The 16,265-nt window shown below is 37.2% G+C and overlaps 1 protein-coding gene across 1 annotated transcript in view; it reads right to left on the reverse strand.

The window, feature by feature from the left end:
• Nucleotides 1-1,297: 1,297 nt before the first annotated feature.
• ly75 (lymphocyte antigen 75) overlaps nucleotides 1,298-16,265 on the reverse strand; it is a 34,471-nt gene continuing 19,503 nt past the window's right edge. The window contains exons 19-35 of the mRNA XM_056252767.1: nucleotides 14,790-14,857; nucleotides 14,604-14,671; nucleotides 13,517-13,653; nucleotides 13,328-13,436; nucleotides 13,060-13,223; nucleotides 11,874-12,003; nucleotides 11,570-11,790; nucleotides 10,700-10,862; nucleotides 10,389-10,547; nucleotides 10,016-10,138; nucleotides 9,376-9,564; nucleotides 8,230-8,453; nucleotides 7,937-8,120; nucleotides 7,682-7,840; nucleotides 7,101-7,223; nucleotides 6,749-6,931; nucleotides 1,298-2,586 (exon numbers count right to left, since the gene is read on the reverse strand). Coding sequence (XP_056108742.1) covers nucleotides 2,414-2,586; nucleotides 6,749-6,931; nucleotides 7,101-7,223; nucleotides 7,682-7,840; nucleotides 7,937-8,120; nucleotides 8,230-8,453; nucleotides 9,376-9,564; nucleotides 10,016-10,138; nucleotides 10,389-10,547; nucleotides 10,700-10,862; nucleotides 11,570-11,790; nucleotides 11,874-12,003; nucleotides 13,060-13,223; nucleotides 13,328-13,436; nucleotides 13,517-13,653; nucleotides 14,604-14,671; nucleotides 14,790-14,857 — 2,577 coding nt within the window. The 3' untranslated portion in view covers nucleotides 1,298-2,413. The remainder of the gene's footprint in view (nucleotides 2,587-6,748; nucleotides 6,932-7,100; nucleotides 7,224-7,681; nucleotides 7,841-7,936; nucleotides 8,121-8,229; nucleotides 8,454-9,375; nucleotides 9,565-10,015; nucleotides 10,139-10,388; nucleotides 10,548-10,699; nucleotides 10,863-11,569; nucleotides 11,791-11,873; nucleotides 12,004-13,059; nucleotides 13,224-13,327; nucleotides 13,437-13,516; nucleotides 13,654-14,603; nucleotides 14,672-14,789; nucleotides 14,858-16,265) is intronic.

Raw genomic sequence — 16,265 nt, forward strand, 5'->3', positions numbered from 1 at the left:
CAGTTCAAAATAAGAATCTTTTATAGCCCTCTGCACAATTTTGAAAGACGCTTGAGTTTGTAAATATTCAAAAAGCCCTGGGTTGATGACAAGACAATTTCTTATCAGTTTTTAAATTTTATCTTCAAAAAGAAGTGATTTCCAAAATGATGCTTAAGTCGGCATCTTGGGAGCCCCTTTTTAGGGGTTTAATCTACCCTCCCTCTTACTGGGCTACAGTTGCCAAAATCTATTTTTAACAGGAGATAAAACAGAGAGAGAGACTGTAAATGACACCCTGCAGTTACAGTACTGCTACATAAGACATTAACTAATTAATGGTGTCTGTCAAACCCCTGTAAGATGTAGACCAAGACCAGAAAAAAAGAAAAGAAAAAAAAATTCAGAATAATGATGAGCCAAAACATTATGGCCAGTCACAGGTAAAGCGAATATCGTTGATCATCTCCTAACAAGGCCACATATTAAGGTCTGGGTAGATTAGATGGTAAGCAAACAATCACTTCTTGTTCTCAACGTGTTGGATGCAGGAATAACGATCGGAGCGATTTTGACAAGGGCCAAACTGTTATGGCAAGCCGACTGGGTCAGAGTATCCCTGAAACGGCAAGGCTTGTGTGTTGCTCCCGGTCAACAGTGGTGAGAATTTACCAATAGTTGGTCTGAGGCATTCAGTAAACATTCAGTTTAGTATGAATGACAGAATGAATGACATACAATTGAAAGACATACAAGCCACCTTAAGTACATCTGTGTAATCTGTTCTTCACTTTAGTATTCTATTTGCCCTGAACCATTAGTTTCCTTTAGTGTGAATGGCTTGTGCATTAAATACCGCCTTTTTGGCAGCCTGGATAATACTAAAGCAACATGTAGATAGTAGATACTAATGAATACTGCAACTTTGCAACTAAAATATCAATTAATTTAACACTGTGACCCAAAAACATTTCGGTAACACTTTATTTTGATGCTCCCCCAAATGACATTCTACTGACTTTGCAACTACATATCAACTTATTCTACTAACCCTAACCCAACAGTCTACTCATATTCTACTAACACTCTAATGAGAATTAGTAGACATGTCCCAGACAGCAACATAGTGTCCGGGCCACACATCTGGTACATGTGTATTCAATGCGTACCAGATGTGGGCCGGATCTGGGCCGACACCATGTTGCTGTCTGGGGTAGGTGCAACATTACTTATAGTCAACAGAATGTATAAAGGGGACCATCAAAATAAAGTGTAACCAACATTTATTTTAATATTCACCAACAAAGGACATATACTATTAGAAGACGTACATTGTTTTATTGAGCATCTTCTGCTGTGGTCAAAACAGAGGAAAGCTGATATGTATTCAAATCAAAAGACAAGGATCACAAAAGATTCTCTTAAAAAATCTTTTTACAAAAGCAGCTTTAGTTAACATGTTTGGGTTTGCAATATATTAACATACCATCAATTCCCGAATCATCTTTGGTGTAGTTTGGAGTAAAAAAAAAAAAAAAAAAAAAAAAAAATCAACAGCAACAACAAATATACAATAAAATATTTACAAAGCATTCCTTCACTAATAGTTCGATTCAAAAAGCTAATTAAAGTGCATCAGATTTCAGTAGTTTGAGTGAATTAAGCAAAAGAGTGCATAGATATAATCTCTGAATGTAATTTTATCATAAGCGTCTTGCACTGCACTTAGTGCACTCAGCGATACCATTAGCTGTTGTACAGAACTTGGATATTAATGAAAGCAAACCAAGCCATAATACAAGGAGAAGTACATGATACATCATCATAGGAAAACAAAACACTGTGGAAAAACACCATTATGGCAAGTTTGATAGGAATGCTCTATTGAGTGATGACTAATAAATCTATCAATTTTAAAGAGTGGCTTTCAGAAATCAAATAATAAAATAAAAAAAGGAAAAACGATAACTAGGTTTGGGATCCTTGACGCTCTGTTAAAATAACGTCTTCAAAAAGAAAAGAGGAAAATCTTCCAAAATGTACAATCTTAAAATCTTCCCAGCTCTAAGTGCAAGTTAATATCCAGTGCTGCTCAAGAGGAGTGAAAAACCCTGATTTTGATAACTTAATTTCAAGAAAAGCCAAAGTAACACAATCAAATTTTTATAGTACGGAAAGTACCAGCAGTCCTCCTATTAAAATATACACAAGCATTTCAGACATTTTAATTTAAACATTAAAACCTCAAACATTACCACTCCTATTTTCATTTACAAAAACTGTCGAGTCATCCATGTAAGCCATGCTGTGAGGTGGATAATAAATAACCTTAGTTTGAACCACTGAAGCAGGTGTTCCTGGAGATGGCATAGAGTGTTTGTAGTAAAAGGCACATCATAGCTACCGTTTAATTTGACATCATTCACTTGAGGCATTATTCAGCATTATTAATTATACTCGTACTGTCCGCGTCATCAAAGTTGCGCTGGTAACGTACAGTCGAATGGAAGCGATGCTTGTTTTTCTGGTATAGGAGGAAGACGCCAGCAACGATGATGCAGAGGAGTACAATGATGAAGAAGATCAAAGCCACAGGGCTACCTGGATCTGCACATGCAATATACAACATGTTATACCATAATGTTGCTTTGTTTTGAATTTGCAATGCCACTGAAAACCATCGATAGATGAAAAAAAAAATAAACAATCAAATATTTTTTGTTAGAAATTAAGTGTAGTAGGTTTAAAAATATACATGTAACACAAGTAACCATATTTATGAGAGCAGTAACAGTAAAGGCACTATTGTTGGAATCAGCCCATTTACACTCACCTAAAGGATTATTAGGAACACCATACTAATACTGTGTTTGACCCCCTTTCGCCTTCAGAACTGCCTTAATCCTACGTGGCATTGATTCAACAAGGTGCTGAAAGCATTCTTTAGAAATGTTGGCCCATATTGATAGGATAGCATCTTGCAGTTGATGGAGATTTGTGGGATGCACATCCAGGGCACGAAGCTCCCGTTCCACCACATCCCAAAGATGCTCTATTGGGTTGAGATCTGGTGACTGTGGGGGCCATTTTAGTACAGTGAACTCATTGTCATGTTCAAGAAACCAATTTGAAATGATTCGAGCTTTGTGACATGGTGCATTATCCTGCTGGAAGTAGCCATCAGAGGATGGGTACATGGTGGCCATAAAGGGATGGACATGGTCAGAAACAATGCTCAGGTAGGCCGTGGCATTTAAACGATGCCCAATTGGCACTAAGGGGCCTAAAGTGTGCCAAGAAAACATCCCCCACACCATCACACCACCACCACCAGCCTGCACAGTGGTAACAAGGCATGATGGATCCATGTTCACATTCTGTTTACGCCAAATTCTGACTCTAACATCTGAATGTCTCAACAGAAATCGAGACTCATCAGACCAGGCAACATTTTTCCAGTCTTCAACTGTCCAATTTTGGTGAGCTCTTGCAAATTGTAGCCTCTTTTTCCTATTTGTAGTGGAGATGAGTGGTACCCGGTGGGGTCTTCTGCTGTTGTAGCCCATCCGCCTCAAGATTGTGCGTGTTGTGGCTTCACAAATGCTTTGCTGCATACCTCGGTTGTAACCAGGGCTTAATTTGAGCCGGAACACGCCGGAACATGTTCCGGCACCTCCGACGTTGGATCCGGAACCTTTTTTATTGGATCCGGCACCTCCTGTGTCACTATGGCAAATTAATAATTACTGTTTGTGTAGTGTTCAATGTTGTTATCTGTCTTGTTAGTCTTTATTCCCCATTGAAGTTCCACAAAAATCTTGATTGCGCAGTTTCGATGCGTTTTTGAGGTGAATTTTCAGGGTAAAGTGGGTCGCACACCGGACGAGAAGCGCAACGCCACGTCTTTAAAATTCTAACACATTATTCTCTATGTACACACACCAGCAGCGCCATTCGGCGTTGTTAATGTAAAAACTGTCTAACTTCACCCTGTGCTGCATGCAATATACATTTAGTTTTACATTCATTTACATAAATCAGTTGCTTGAATGAAAATTGCTGATGTTATCGGGTTTTCAGGTGAGATTCTCAATTCATTCAGTTAACGGACACTCTGAAGTGAAGTGTTCAGAGTCTGCAGACTAGCAACGATTGTACAGTACAATCATAACATAATACAGACATTATCTTAATTCCATAATGTCCTTAAACATAACAATATTGCTGGCCATAAACTGAGAAAGTGCGCGTCCGGTGTGCGATACCTCGAGTTGTCCAAGACGCAACGCGGCGCTTCTCGTCCGGTGTGCGACCCCCTTGCTGCTTGTGAAATTTTTTTTTTTTTTTTTTTACATTTTGCACCCATGTAGTGGATGTTCTGAAATTAAAATAAACATTGCCCTGATACACACACAGTGTTTGTTTTTTTTTAGTCAGAAGCTACATAGCTTTTTTTTTTTTTTTTCGTTGCCTCCAACCTCCGTTTTGAGTCGCCGGATCCACCCCCCCTCTGCACTCCGGGACCTCCCACTTTGAGTCTCCCACAAATTAAGCACTGGTTGTAACGAGTGGTTATTTCAGTCAAAGTTGCTCTTCTATCAGCTTGAATCAGTCGGCCCATTCTCCTCTGACCTCTGGCATCAACAAGGCATTTTCGCCCACAAGACTGCCGCATACTGGATGTTTTTCCCTTTTCACACCAATCTTTGTAAACCCTAGAAATGGTTGTGCGTGAAAATCCCAGTAACTGAGCAGATTGTGAAATACTCAGTCCGGCCCGTCTGGCACCAACAACCATGCCACGCTCAAAATTGCTTAAATCACCTTTCTTTCCCATTCTGACATTCAGTTTGGAGCTCAGGAGATTGTCTTGACCAGGACCACACCCCTAAATGCATTGAAGCAACTGCCATGTGATTGGTTGATTAGATAATTGCATTAATGAGAAATTGAACAGGTGTTCCTAATAATCCTTTAGGTGAGTGTATGTAATCACTATGTTCAGTGAATAAATGTGTGTTCCTCATACCTCATATTGTTTTTGTTTATTATTTTTAATTTAATCATTTTAATTCTGCTTTCAGAAAAGCAATCAGTTGTTTTTAGGTTTAGAATGTAATGTTTGAATTTTAACCCTGTTTTGCCTATAAGGTACATCATAACCTACCTAGATACATTTACAATGTTTGTTTTTTAATATGCTTTTATATTACACATTGTTTGGGGGACAGCATTGGGCAGGATGTGGAATAACATTGTTTAAAATAATGGATTGAAATAAAAGTATTTTATTTTTTTCATCCGATTAATCGGAAACATAAATCAACAGATTAATCAAATTAATGAGTATATATATATATATATACACTCACCGGCCACTTTATTAGGTACCCCATGCTAGTAACGGGTTGGACCCCCTTTTGCCTTCAGAACTGCCTCAATTCTTCGTGGCATAGATTCAACAAGGTGCTGGAAGCATTCCTCAGGGAGTTTGGTCCATATTGACATGATGGCATCACACAGTTGCCGCAGATTTGTCGGCTGCACATCCATGATGCGAATCTCCCGTTCCACCACATCCCAAAGATGCTCTATTGGGTTGAGATCTGGTGACTGTGGAGGCCATTTTAGTACAGTGAACTCATTGTCATGTTCAAGAAACCAATTTGAAATGATTAGAGCTTTGTGACATGGTGGAAGTAGCCATCAGAGGATGGGTACATGGTGGCCATAAAGGGATGGACATGGTCAGAAACAATGCTCAGGTAGGCCGTGGCATTTAAACGATGCCCAATTGGCACTAAGGGGCCTAAAGTGTGCCAGGAAAACATCCCCCACACCATTACACCACCACCACCAGCCTGCACAGTGGTAACAAGGCATGATGGTTCCATGTTCTCATTCTGTTTACGCAAAATTCTGACTCTAACATCTGAATGTCTCAACAGAAATCGAGACTCATCAGACCAGGCAACATTTTTCCAGTCTTCAACTGTTCAATTTTGGTGAGCTCTTGCAAATTGTAGCCTCTTTTTCCTATTTGTAGTGGAGATGAGTGGTACCCGGTGGAGTCTTCTGCTGTTGTAGCCCATCCGCCTCAAGGTTGTGCGTGTTGTGGCTTCACAAATACTTTGCTGCATACCTCGGTTGTAACGAGTGGTTATTTCAGTCACTGTTGCCCTTCTATCAGCTCGAACCAGTCTGGCCATTCTCCTCTGACCTCTGGCATCAACAAGGCATTTCCGCCCACAGAACTGCCGCTCACTGGATGTTTTTTCTTTTTCGGACCATTCTCTGTAAACCCTAGAGATGGTTGTGCGTGAAAATCCCAGTAGATTAGCAGTTTCTGAAATACTCAGACCAGCCCTTCTGGCACCAACAATCATGCCACGTTCAAAGTCACTCAAATCACCTTTCTTCCCCATACTGATGCTCGGTTTGAACTGCAGGAGATTGTCTTGACCATGTCTACATGCCTAAATGCACTGAGTTGCCGCCATGTGATTGGCTGCTTAGAAATTAAGTGTTAACGAGCAGTTGGACAGGTGTACCTAATAAAGTGGCCGGTGAGTGTATCTATATATGTGTGTGTGTGTGCATGTGTGTGTGTGTGTGTGTGTGTGTTCAATAAAGTTAATAAAATTATGAATTATTCATAAAATATATTATTTTAACTTTATTGTATATTATTATTATATTTATTGCATATTATTATTGATTATATGTATATTATGAGTCATTTTCAAGATGAGAAGTTGTGAGGACTCACAGGCAGGTGCTTTGCAGACGAGCCGGCTGGGACTGTACGAGCAGTTGGCTTGGGTCCAGATGCCTTTGCTGGAGACCATGACTGCGCAGATCTGCGATGTGTCCTGTGATAATTGCGGCCCTAATTTTGCATCCCAGCTGGAGAAGTCCAGTTCACTGCCGTCCTGCCAGCCAGTGGGCTTACCTTAGAGGAAACAAAGCTAAAATAAGTCCACAAAGTTGATCTCTTCTCATTTGAAAACATTTCTATTTTTACACCGTGTAATTTAATGATCCATGCTGCAATACATAACTCTTAAAAAGTCCTAAAAAAGGACATGGTGAGCTTGAAGGTAGATTAATCATTAGTTTACCTTTGGAGTCAAAGTTGAGCGCCAGCCACACTCTGCTGGTGATGGAAGGGTTCTTAATCATATAGTTGGAGACAAAATCATTCTCCTCTTTACTCTTGATGGTTAACAGCTTGGACGAAGAATCTATACAGGAGAAATACAAGATGTTGTTAGACACTTTCAGGTTGATTTTCGGGTTGGTATGTACAGTTATTAGTGATTATGTTGGGGTTTGGAATTGAGAAACTGTTCCTAAAACGGGTAGAAATAACAGTTACCATGTAATCAATCTGTTCACCCACCATCCGATGCCTATTTCACAGAAAAATGTCAAGAGCTGGCTGAAATTGCAACTTTTAAGGGCAGATTTTGTCTGTAAAACCACTGGTAGAAACCTTTGTGGAATTGTTTGAGCGTTTTATCATGTTGGTCTGTTATCGTGGTAACAAACATTTTAGATATGCCCCTAAATAGCGTGTAAAACTAGACAAACTGGTCATTCACATGTGTGTTGTCGCTTCCTGTCTAACCAAGCCAAAAAAAAGTTGCCAACTGAATGTGAAACTAGGTGAAAGTTGCTAAAGACGCAGCAGAATACTCACCCAGATTCTGACACACGTTCTTGGCACTCTCCATGGTAAAGACTGAGTAGTTGTACGTGTTGAAAGCATAACAGTGATCTTTAAACAGGACCCAAGAGGTCTGACTATCACTTTCAGGACAACTACTGCTGGACTGAGAAGGTAGATGTGCACTAGTTTCTGGAAGAAGAAAAAAAACGGAAGAAAAAACTGTTTCAGACTGAACTTTTCAGAACAACAGTTGCTTTGTGTTGTGTTATTGCATGCTTGACTTACTTTCATTGATGTTGTTGTAGCAGATGGCCCCTTCTTGGGCTGCATGGCAGTTGACAGATGACCAGGTGCCTTTGGAGTCAACAAACACACACTTTTCCTCAGAATCACGGCCATCAGCTACAAATCCATCTGGTTGGAATTTTACCGCGGTCCCATCTGACCACTCAAAGGGCCATCCGCTTACCTAGAGAAAAAGCCATCAAAATTCATAATGATAACAATTCAGAGCAAACGTTTAAGCTCACAGTTAGTAATTGCTGTCAATTGTTGCTATTATCACAAAAACTGTGTACATCTTGTTTGGAGAGGCCAATCCACAGTGAAAAGCCGTCCCTTTTGGCAATCAGCGCCATGTTGTCGTTAGTCGTTTTGTCACTAATGCTGGCAAGATGGCCTCCATTGCTGCCACACTCTTGCAGTGCCTGATACCAGTCCATTTTCTTGGCCACTCGACGGTAACTTATGCCATCTGGAGTATTAACGTCAACCACGCCCTTCATGAATTCATCTTTGGGATCTGTGAAAGACATTTTCGTAAGTTGACAAATTACAAGCTACAACAAGAATCTTGCCTACTATCTACATAGATGTAAGGGACCTACACACTACCATTTTTTAAAATAAATTAATACTTTTATTCAGCAAGGACTGACACTTATAATACCCACCAAATGCTAATATTAATGCTGCTTATAATGCTTAATGCTGTTCTTTTGAACATTCGATTAATTAAAAAAATCTTTAAAAAAATGCATCACAAGTCAATTTCCACAAAAATATTAAAGTCACCATGAAATCAAAATGGACAATTCTTTTTTTTTAATTTATGGAATATTGCATTATTTATCTGTTTTTTGAATGTGTCCTCATAATCTTTAATCAAAAGAACCCTCCCTCCCTCCCTCCATATATATATATATATATATATATATATATTTTTTTTTATTCATTTAATTAATAATCTATTTTCTTTTTGCCGTTCACTTAAAGATTGCATGGTATTTGGCTGGTTTGGCAATCACAGGTTTCTTTCCTACAGTCTTTTCCTGGGCCAGGACATGTTGAAGGGCTTGTGTTTTTTGTGTGTTTTTTTTTTACATTTTAAATGTGTATATCAAAAGTTTGTTTTGTATATTTTTAGTAGTACACTAGAATAAAGACCCACCAAAGCTACAAAAATACTACTATGATTTCATGAGCTCTTTAAATAATTCTGCAGTGTCACATTCACTTTATAATAAATAAATTCAAATATTTGGCTATTTCAAGTAGTTGTTTTTTAATAATAATTGATTATTGATTGTTGATTAATAGATGGATTACATGTCAATTGCTCATTTTGCAGATTAAGCCTAAATAAAAAAAAGATTTATGTAAAAATATACTTGTACAGTATATAAAGTGTAAAACAAGCTGAAAACTTATTGGTGTTGCTTTACCATTTTCAATCTTGCACACCACAATACTTCGCTGTCTGAAGGCATTGAAAAGACGTTGGTTGGTTATTATTTCCCACTCTCCAATCACGTTGAGGCCAGCCATGAAGGGTTCTGTGATGTTTGGTCTTTCACCATATTTCCAGTTGGAGAACTGCACATTGCTTCCATCAAGCCATTTCAGCTGCTCATCTAAAACAATCATGGCAAAAAGAAAAATTAACAGCTACCGTATTTACAGCCTTTAGATATATTAACATCGGAGTTGACCAATTTTAAAAGAAAATTGTGTATTGTATGATGGGCTCAGATTTTTTAGATTCGGACAATGATTCCATCCAGGGGAGATCAAACATGTTTGATAGTTTCACCGAATTTAGAACACAAACTATTTTCAATCGTCATGCGTCTCCTAGAAAAAAGGCGCATGTTTCTGCAGGAGTTTGGAATTACTTGAAGGTCTGGAAGTGTGTTTTCTCTCTAACCATTTATAAAGTCAGCAAATGTATCATGTTTAGTGTTTTAAAATCAGTTAAAATGTAAAAGTTGTGTAGTGTATAAAAATTTTACATATTTAGTCTGATAATTGGCTATTAAGATAACACACCTGACAAGATTGAACTTTGACAAGTGATCATCTTACCGGTCTTGTTTCGGTTCATTCCCAGCCACACAAACGACACCAAGCTTCTGAACGGCTGCAACTGCAGCCTGATAAAATCATTCTCGGTCTCATCACGAATGGTCAGGATTTCTCCATACCCAGCTAAAACATACAGGAAGGATAACCATTAAACATCATGCAATTCAGGTAATGCTCCTTAGAAATCATTTAACATGGGCATTTATGTCCATAATCATTTTACAACAGCTTTGACCATGGCTGATTAGAGTTGCTGTTTCTGTATACAATAAAACTTTGAAAAATCAGCAGAAAAGTAAACATGAACAAGATGTTGTGCAGAATAGTTCATCTAGTATTTTAAGTCCCAGATACGATTAAGCACCATCCGTACCAAGAGTCTTGCAGATCTGCTGTTCACTGATGTTGTTGTTGCCCCACCTTGAGGACCCCAGCAGTAACGTGTAGCAGTTCTTCTTAAAGCGGATCCAGTTCTGTCCATTGCTTTTGTGGGGACATGTGACAGATTGCACTTCAGGAGTGACGGTCTTATCTGTTATGGGAAAATGCATTTTAAAGCAAAACATATGTGTGTAAATAATGAAAAGCAGTTCCAATATCAGTTCCAGTTATGCCAATATCATCAGATAAGGTTAGCAGTTAGCATTTATGAATTGAATTTGCTTAAGAACAAATGATCCTCACTGTGTGGGATGTGGCAGATCACTCCTGAAAGCTCTTCTTCACATTCGGTGGCCTTCCAGAAACCATCAGTGTCCAGATACACACAGGCCCCTTCAGTGGCTTCAGAGGACCAGCGGTTGAACTCAGTGTGGCTATGGTCTGTCCAGTGGTAGTGCTCCCCTTCCTTGATAAAAACAAATATTAATCAAAGATGTTCATGACATTGAACTGTTTTTTTTGTTTTGTTTTGTTACAATATCAATATTAACACACAAAACGGTTCAACATTGATAATAATGAGAAATGTTTCTTAAGTAACAAATCAGCATATTAGAATGATTGGTCCCACTTTATATTAAGTGTCTGTAACTAAAATGGACGTATTGTGTTCATGTTGAATTACAAAACACTGTTGATGCTATTGAGATGGGATACAGTTAAGGTTATGAACAGGTTTGGTTGTATGGGTAAGTTTAAGCGTGGGTTATGGGGAAAGGGAAGTGTCAACAGTGTAATTATAGAAGAAGTAATTACAGATGTAATTTAAAAGTATTTTTATATACAAGTACAATGTAAAAATATGTATTTGTACACAGTAGTTAAAAAGACTTAATATTAAGTGGGTCCAAATGATTTCTGAAGGATCATGTGACACTGAAAACTGGAGTAATGGCTGCTGAAAATTCAGCTTTGCCATCAAAGGAATAAATTACATTTTAAAATATATAGAAATATTTATTTTAAATTGTAATAATATTTCACAATATGACTGTTTACTATGTAGCCAAATGTAGCCTTGCTGAGAAGAGACTTCTTTCAAAAACATTCAAAAATCCTACCGACCCCAAACTTTTGAACGGTAGTGTATGGGAGTGTGTGATTTTCACTCACGTCTTCGCTTAAGAGTCCAATCCAGAGTGGCTGTCCTCTTCGAGAAACTTGCACTGTAAGCACTGCTTGGACATATGCATTCGGTATGCTGGCCAAGTCCATATCGTTGTTCCGGCACAACCGAAGAGCCTCTGACCATGTTAAATTGTCCTGCTGTACCACCTTAAATGTATGATCATGAACTGTGAAGTTATCCTCAGGCTTAGGTTCCTCTGGTTTATCTGGGGAAATTGTCAGTTGGATGTTAATCAACAGAACGCTATTTAACATACAGATGACTGAGACGGTCGCTGGCGGCTCATACCTGCATAATGCTGGCAGATGCTGAGATTCTGCCGGTCAGAGCAGGAGGTGTAGTCCCAGGTGCCCATCATGTCAGAATGATCATCATTGTACATGTAGGCACAGAGCTCCAGGGAGTCTTGCTCAAACGTCTGCCAAGCAATTCAAGAGTAAAAGGAGAAATTAAGTCAGATTAAGTGTATTGTGATTACTCTATGGCCTCAAAATGTTTTAAAGCAAAATTCTGAATGAAATGTTTGCTTATGATATTAAAAGCAAAGCCAATTGAATACATGACGTGGCATATGGGAGATGAATAAAACAAAATGTGTTCCTCTACTTTTCATTTTGCATCAGAGTGACTAGTTCACATAAAAATGAAAACTTGTACGACACGTATGAGTTTCATTCTTCCATTAAGCAAATAAAGAGATGTTTTGGGGAATGTTCATGATGCTCTTTTCCATACAGTGAAAAATGAATGAGGACTCAGGCTGTCAAGCTCCAAAAATGACTAAAATTTTCTTTCATATCTGTTTTCAAGTAATTGTATGACTTCAGAATACCATTCAAATGTGATGGATCAATATAATGTTGCTTTTAAAGTACCATTCTAAAGACTAGGGACTTTTTTAAATGTTTTTGAAATAAGTCAAGGCTGCATTTATTTGATCAAAAATTCAGTAAAATATTATTACAATTTAAAATAACCATTTTCTATTGTAACATACACTAAAATGTAATTTATTCCCGTGGTAACAAAGATGAATTTTTAGCATCATTCCTCCAGTCTTCAGTGTCACATGATCCTTCAGAAATCATTCTAAAATGCTGATTTGCTGCTCAAGAAACATTTCTTATTATTATCAATGTTTGGATACGTGTACAAATAAATAAATTCAGAATTCTTTGATGAATATAGTTTTTTAACATTTAAAATAGACATCTTTGTAACATTATAAATGCCTTTACTGTCACTTTTGATCAATATAATGCATCCTTGCATTTTTTTTTTTCTGAGGCTTTCATTTTTGGGCAAACTAACCTTTAAAGAAGAAGCTAGGCTTCCATTGTTACATTATTCTAAACATATTTCTTGTTTTTATAAAATGAGAAACAAAACTATTCTCTGTATAATCCACCGCATGCCACAAATGCTGTCAACAATATCATTTATTGTAAGACTTTCAAAGCAGATGGACACTTGCATTGATGAAAATGGGTCGTAACTGGCCATGCAGGAGAGGATTGAAGTTCAGATATTCAACTGGCGAGTTATCCACCCACTGAGTGTCATGAAGGTTGAACTTCATACCAATCCAGACCTTCTGAGGTTGCCCGGGTAACTGCGGTAACATTGTAGTGATGAAGTCTAGACGGAGGCAAGATGCACAAGACGGAAAGTTGTTAAGTGTGTTAATTATGTGTATTAAATATGTTCTCAGTGGATTTTAATGATATAAAACCCAAACAAACCCTGTTCAACTTGGTCAGATATGGTGAGCATCGAGCCTTTCAGTGTTTTGCATAACTCATTGGCATCTTTGAAGTTTTGGAAATAAGACTCAGATAAAGGCCAGTAGCACTGCAATACACATATACAATGATGGCATTAAAAAACACACACATCTTCAAATTTCAAGGGATGTGATTGGCATGTCAGACCTTGTCTTTGAAGTGCTGGGACCATCCCCCACATGGGGTGCCGGGTGGGTGCGGTTCTGGGGTTCCTTTCTCCGCAGAAGTGACATTCAGGGTCTCGCACACAAACGGCTGTCTTTCATTACAGCTTCTGGTATAACCTTCAGGGGAACATAGATTAAAGAGGATCATCTGAGTTGCTTCATAAATCATAACCGTTGCTTTCAGCACAGAGAGATATTATTTTAGAACATTTTCTTATCTTTTACAATTAAATTTGTCTTTCTTATCCTCTATTATGAAAGCAATCAAAAATGCTTTATTGGCTTTTCTTGTACAAAATGGACCTTATAATTATATAATAGAACTAACAAATAACATTTGGGAGGGGTCATTTATAAGTAGTGTGTCTGGAAGAAAAATAATAATTATAAATATTATTTATTTAAATGTATTTAAACTTAATCAAAGGGACTAATATTGGATTCAAAGTAGACATTGACGTTTTATTATTTCTTGCTCTTCCTGGGAAATGAACTCATGACCTTGGTGTTGCTAGCTCTATGCTCTATTGAGCTACAGGAAAATAAATCATTTAAACTATTATTTATAAAATTTATTTAAATATTTATACATAAAATGAGAGCATTTAGCCCAACTCACAGCATTGCTTTGGATGATCAGTAAGATCCGTTGGAAAATATACGCAATAAAAGCCGACCAATCAGGTTGTGAACATATCTGGCATATAAAATGCCAGTGTGAATGCTAAGCGGACCAAGACTAAATGTGTTTTTGGTCTGGACTAAACAAACCAACACACCCTAAAAACTCTTAATGTTTTATAAAAATTTATACTGATATTTACTCAACATTTTTCATTTCTGTCTGAGGTCAGTGAAAATATCACCAGGGCAATTAAAAAGGAACCAAGCTAGAAGTGATTTATGGGTCTTACAATATTCACAGAAATGTACTATTGTGCTACAACTAGGGAGGCCATTTGAATGAGCCATGAAACATCTTCAAATGAAAAACACGTCAAGCTGCTCCAAGGTAAATTCTGCAAGATGTTGAAATTACTTTAGGAATCACAATAAGACTCTCATACCGGGTCCAAGAGAGATGTGAGTGATAGAAGGACATCTGCCCAGGAACGCTGGATGATAGGGGCTCAACCTGCAAGCACAAACAATAAAGACACATATAAAAAGACAATAAATGATAAATATAAGAGAGGTTCATGCCTGTAATTGTGGTTTAGATAAGGTATGATAAACCAACTTAGCCAACTTACATAAAGGAAACATGAGGACCAGGATAACGCAGGTCTGCCCACCACCTCACAAACTCTGTTTCTGCATGCTACAACAGGTCATGACAATTCAATTCATTACTGGCTGATATGAACAATCACATGATATTCACTCATATTAATTTAATCCATTACCCAACAGATCTCTACTTTCTTGTGTTGTGGATCAAACATTGTACATTTATGAGTATAGGGGTTTTTAAAAATTTAAAAGAACATTTAAAAAAGAAACAAACTGATTTGTCTAATTTTTGATACACTAAGTATATAAAAATCACCCAATTATGTATATAATAATAATAAATGCACCCATAGCCACGTGTTGCTACAGATATGAACGCAACTTCCACATGTGTTTATTTCGCAATAGGTAAAATGGCAAGCTCAGTTTTAGTTTTGCAAATTTGTGATTAACTAATCATTTTAATATTCAGTAATATTATTCATCTGACTGCTCTGACACTATTGGCTGAGAGCAAAACTTGAACTGAATTGAGCTTGACGATGACACCGCTTTTGTCTGCAGAGCTGCTTTATAGCTGGTTCGGACTTCGTTTCGGCTATTTTTTGCAACATTGACACGGTTATAGAACTGAATTTGATTAACATTGAAGCTGACTCAAAGCGCATAACAACACTATTGTCTTTTTAGAGCTGCTTTACAGCAGAATTGAACTTTGTTTGCATCAATGATCCTTATTTTCCTGTTTATCCCTGTAAAGCTGCTTTGAAACAATCTGTATTGACTCTTGACTTGATTATCATGATATTATTTCAATGCTATTTATTTAATAAATAAAAGACAGTAAATTTGCAGACAGCTTGGTTCATATTTGGTTCAGTACACTACTATTCAAAAGTTTGGCGTCAGTAAATGTTTAAATTAAATTAGTATTTTATTCAGCAAGGATCCATTAAATTGATCAAAAGTAACAGTAAAGACACTTACAATGTTACAAAAGATTTCGATTTCAAATAAATGCTGTTCTTTTGAACTTTCTGTTCATCAAAGAATCATGAAAAATGTAATCACAGTTTCCACAAAAAGAAATGAATCGGCATAACCATTTTCAACTGTGATAATAATACATGTGTCTTGAGCAGCAGATCAGCATATTAGAATGATTTCTGATCACATGACACTGAAGACTGGAGTAATTAAGCTAATATTTCAGCTTTTAAAATATGCATTTTAAAATATATTCAAATAGAAAACAATTATTTTAAATTGTAATAATATTTCACAATATCGCTGTTTTTACTGTATTGTAGATCACATAAATGCAGCCTTGGTGAGCATTAGAGACTTAAAAAAAACATAAAATCTTACCTACCACAAACATTTGAACTGCAGTGCATTTATTGAATAACTTTCTAAAATAATACAAAATGTTTTGTTCATTTTTTTAAAAATCTATATAAATTACTTTTTAAATAACAACAACAGATTAAAAGTAA

Source organism: Rhinichthys klamathensis, unplaced genomic scaffold, assembly GCF_029890125.1.
Source record: "Rhinichthys klamathensis goyatoka isolate OS25496 unplaced genomic scaffold, OSU_Roscu_1.1 h1tg000098l_1, whole genome shotgun sequence".
Classification (NCBI taxonomy): Eukaryota; Metazoa; Chordata; class Actinopteri; order Cypriniformes; family Leuciscidae; genus Rhinichthys; species Rhinichthys klamathensis.